This window comes from Protobothrops mucrosquamatus, unplaced genomic scaffold (genome assembly GCF_001527695.2).
Source record: "Protobothrops mucrosquamatus isolate PMUCROS unplaced genomic scaffold, P.Mucros_1.0 scaffold15509, whole genome shotgun sequence".
NCBI lineage: Eukaryota > Metazoa > Chordata > Lepidosauria > Squamata > Viperidae > Protobothrops > Protobothrops mucrosquamatus.
Genome location: NW_015401277.1, coordinates 1 through 5,098, shown reverse-complemented (window position 1 = coordinate 5,098; position 5,098 = coordinate 1). Strand labels below are relative to the sequence as shown.

The following is a 5,098-nucleotide window of genomic DNA, read 5'->3' as shown; positions in this document are numbered from 1 at the left end:
AGCAGGTATGGGAGTGGTTACATCTCAGGAGGAGGGGAACATTTCCTTACTACCATATACGGTCTTTTTTGTGCCCTTTAGGAAATGAGGAAGTCACCTTAGGCATACGTGACCTAGCTGTTGGTCACGTAGGCTAGCTTTTGTTTGAGAAAGTACTTAGCAATAAGCATTGATACATTGTATAGAATATTGCAACATCATATCATAAAACAAGAACATGACCACAAAGCATAACCAACCAGTCAAAATACTACACAAAAACTGAAAACAAAATATGACAAAATGGACTAGGCTGTGCTTAGTTAATTCTCATTTCATTTGCTAACAGAGATGAAAATCCAGATGCTTCATAATTCTGGATCAAAATCATCTCTCCCTTCTTTCGGAAGATAGTTTTTCAGAAGACTGCATTTGGCTTATTAAAGTGACACAGCTGTACAAATCCAGTAATGCTTATATTGAGCAAATGTTTGTATTGGATTAATAACAAGATAAAGGATTAATGACAAGGATTAAGACACTATAGTATATAATTAAATATATTAAAACATACCAAACTGGAAATGCCAGGCAACCAAAGAGCAGAAAATGTTGTTAAACATTATCTGTAAGATAATCCTTTCTTGTTTTTCTATGTGTAGAATTAAATTGTACTCATATCCTGTTTCCATCTTTTAAACTTAATCTACTTTAAAATCTTTCTCAGGAAAATACATCAATTAAGCAACTGATCCAACTCTTTATAAAGAGACTGCACAAACCAATCAAAATTAATTGAAATCAGGAAATAAACAAAAGTGAAGGAAACTGTGAAAAGAGACTATGAAATAAGGATACATCCACAGATTTTAACTGGATGAAAGGGCAAAATCTTTTGAACTAAGGTGCCCCAAATGGGCTAACTTGCAGAATGTGTCCAAAATCCGGGACCCACGACTCCATGGAATTGAAATTTGGCAAATTTTATAAAGCATTTTATGACATAAATATCATAAAACAGTTTATGACATAATACAAATGTCATAAAATATGTCCAACTCTGCTATACAATTCAACATGGGGTATTTTCAAGGCAGCCACATCTTTGAATGTATCCAATTTTTCCAGTGAACGCACTACATCAGAAGCTTTGTCATTTTGATGGCATTGAGGAATCTGGTAAGGAAATATTTCTGAAAGGATGAGCCAGGGGGTCACAGGATATCTAGTTCTTGTAAATTCCTAAAACATTTATAATCTATTGATTTATAGTTCAAGAGTTGCTTATAGACTTGTTGAAGTCAAGTCAACAACTTGTGGAGAGTAAACAAGGTGATTAATATCAAAATCAGTCAATTAATTGCTTATAATACATTGACAAGTGCCTGGTTGTTGTAGCATATTTTTATGATTCATTTATTCAATTTACATAACTGCCTACCTCACATTTGTGACTGGATAGCTAACATAATTAAATATATACCACAAGAACAATAAACATACCAAATACGAAAACAACACAAAAATATCATTAAAACCAATTAAAAACCACAAAACATAATCAGTAGGAAATTACAAGTGATATGTCAACCAATAAAACCATCTAGCAGACTCTACACCACAAGTACATATGTTCAGGAGAACTTCCAACAGTCTTACCTGGGCTTCTCTGTATAAAGGTGTAAATATGAATTCGTGTCCCTGTGCTTCCTGCATCAAACATGATGCCATAAAATGTTTCCACGCTGGCATTGGCTGGACACATTTTAAGGGGGAAAAGTTCTTGGAACCATAATTCAGGTTTGGGATGAGAAACAATACAATAAATGGAGGAAAACACAAATATGGCAATGACTGTGAACCAGGAAGTACCCATCATGCTTGGGGGCCTTAGAGAACTGCAGTTTGAATCAAGACTTCCAGATTGCAGAGGTTCCTGAAGATAACATTATATACATTAGAAAAATCATAAGTTAAATAAATCAGTCAACAGAGAAACTTCCCACATCCCAAAAAGGTGATTTGATCACTAAAGCAAGGACAAACCATTACACTTCAAGTCTGCTCCTTTGAATCTATGGAACAGTTACAACTGTGTTCTAAAATTCTATGTGGAATAAATATGAAAGTTCTGCTTCTTTATAAAGTATCTCTATTTGCTAATATTGCAGATTCCAAATTAACGTAGGAATTATAATCCTGGCTATCACTCTGAGAAGGCCAGGGAAGCTCAGAATACAAGTGTCATTCAGAACAACCAACAATGGGAATTGCACATGCTGTTGATGACACTAAATAGGCAGAACAAAACAATGCATTTAGTTGTGGTGCCCTCCCACTTCATATCCAATATATGGCTCAGGATCATTTCTGTTTTGTGCTTTTACTTTCAAATCAAACTCACCCAGTAATTGTTTTTGATGTGCAGAAGTACACTTGCATTCTATAAGATTCCAGAAAATATTGATACGGAAATTTCCTATTCAGCACAGGAAATTCACAAAAGCCAAATTATGCTAACATCTCAAACTGAAATGGACATTAATTAAGGAAAACATAAGATAGTTTCAGATTTAATGACTTAAGTTTCTGTAGCAGGAGAAAATTTATGACCAGGTATGGCTTCTAGTAAATTCCTAAGTGCCTAAATAATTTGAAGCCAACACACTGGATTGTAAGGTTTGATGGGCTATAAAGTGTGGGCAGATGCCTGGTTTTATTGTCTTTGGCTATTGTTATGAACCACCCATAATTGTGTTCTACAAGATGGACAACTATGTAAGCCTTTTAAATATGTAACATAACATAACATAAACAGTTCTATAGATTTCTTTACATTAAAACAAAGTATTTGAAATTTAGAAACATTTCTTCCTCCATTCAGGTCCCCTTTCCCCTGCTTGTGCCATTTTGTTTTACTTAGCTTTTCACAGGTATTTCTCTTCCATACTAGATCCTTGCTGGTTATTAACTCTACTCTGGTTTTTTAATAAATGTCAACGTTTATCTTATGCAATCATTTTTCACAATTACAAAAGATCTGATGATTAGAACAGTTCACCGGCATGCGATCGGTACTTAGCATCTGAATCCCTAATTACTGGATTCTTTCTTTGCTTCAGCACCCATCCATCTTGTTCCAATTTTCTATCTCCTGTTATTCAAAAAACTCAAGTTTGTTCTACTTTTCTTGTCCTATCATGTGTTTAACTTTTATTGCTTCTCTTTCAACTTTATTCCTAATCCCAAACTATGACATAACTCCTTAAGAAAAGCAGTTACTTTTTAAGCCAATAGTTCTATTAACAAAGTTTCTCCTAATAATTAATTGAAAAGTTTTTTGCTACATTTGTTTTGCTGGTTTAATTTATACCTTGTATAAAGATCAAGTTATGTTCATGAAAAATAGGGGCAAGAAACTTATAGCAATACATGCCCAACTTATAGCAATACAATAATTATTATCCATATATTTCTTTGGAAATTGGGCAGGCATAAGAATACGGAGTCTATATTTGCCAAAATGAATTTTGAACTTAAACCTAAACCTTACTTTTCTAATCCATAATATTCTAACACATATAAAACCCAAAGTACAAGGGCAATTTGGAAATAAACCTCCATTTGGTTATCAATGACAGACACCACATCGGAAGTGGTGCCATAGAAAATCCCCCAAATGTGAAGATGCCAAAGGAGTACTGCTAGTGAAGTTCATAGAGTGTGGTTCGACCATCAGTTCAGAAGTCTATTGTGAAATGTTACGAAAACTCAGACAAGCCATCCATAACAAGTGTTGGGACATGTGATTTCCGGTGTGGTGTTGGTTCACGATAATGCTCGCCTGTACACCATTAGACGCACCCAAGAACTTTTGAAGCAGTTCCGTTGGGATGTTTTTGATCACCCTCTCTATAGCCCAGATTTGGTGCAGAGCGACTACTACTAAGGAAAATTCAAACCTTGTAAGACATTATGACAAGTACCTGAATTTGAATGGCAATTATGTCAAAAAGTAATGTAATGTTGTAGTTTTATAATGTATATAATAAAAGTTTTGTATCTGCAAGTGTCTGTCATTGATAACCAAAAGGAGGTTTATTTCCGAATTTCCCTCCAAGTACCTTGTTGTCAAAGTATATCGGATTTAAAAGTATAACTAGAAAAATCTGATGCTGAAATTTTAATTTAATCTACAAAAATGCTTCTACATAGATTAAGGAAATTTGATCTAATTGGAAACTTTTAAAATTTAGAAATAGTGAATCTATGCAATATAACCTACCTTCTTTTTACAAATTCCATCTAAAAACATTTTTATTGTAAAACCTTTATCATAATCGCTTAATCTCCCTACCCTTTTATAAGTGTTGGTAATTAAAATAAAGGCATTTTCCTCTCCTTTTTGAATGGAGTAAGAAAGTGAAAAGAACAAAAAAAGAAAACGTTATACTTTATTGCAAAAACTTAATCCCAAAGCATTTCAAAGACTTTTCTTCAGGGGACTTTAAAAAATATCATTCTAATATTATATTGTTTAATAATAGCTAATATGTATGTCTTATTTGCAATTATCATTTAGTTGTATACACCATAAAGATTTTTTTTTTTATGAATTGCATTACCCTTAAGATATTCCTCCTTAAAAATGCATTGGAACTGAGACTCTGCAATATATGTGCATTGATTTTCTTTTTTCCTTTTTTAGTTTTAGAAAGTATAAAAAAATACTTGATTGCTATGTATTGCTTTCCTCCAAGAAGTCAACTTAGCTTGTACTGGAGATCTCTTTTCATTTATTCTCACAAAAATAACCCACAAGTAGCATGGGTGGGGGTGGGGAAGGACAGAAAGAGAGAGAGGGAGAGAGCGAGAGAGAGTATCCCAAAATCACATCCATGGCCAAAGTATATCCTTGAGCCTAGGGCTCCTGGGTCATGGTTCAATACCCTAGCAGCCTAGCCACTAAAACACACTCGCTCTCCATTTTTATTTTTATATATAACATTATTGTAATAAATATATCATATCCTATCCTATCATAAATATTAGCCTTCTTCAAAACATTCAGGACCTGAAATACAAACTATATGTGTACTTACCTATGCTATGGGTACAA

The 5,098-nt window shown here is 33.7% G+C and overlaps 1 protein-coding gene across 1 annotated transcript in view; it reads right to left on the bottom strand.

The window, feature by feature from the left end:
• Positions 1–5,098, bottom strand: part of LOC107301678 (ectonucleoside triphosphate diphosphohydrolase 5) — a gene marked incomplete at its 3' end in the record, with an annotated part of 14,620 nt that extends 9,522 nt beyond the window's left edge. The window contains exons 1-2 of the mRNA XM_015830867.1: positions 5,082–5,098; positions 1,639–1,915 (exon numbers count right to left, since the gene is read on the bottom strand). Coding sequence (XP_015686353.1) covers positions 1,639–1,858 — 220 coding nt within the window. The remainder of the gene's footprint in view (positions 1–1,638; positions 1,916–5,081) is intronic.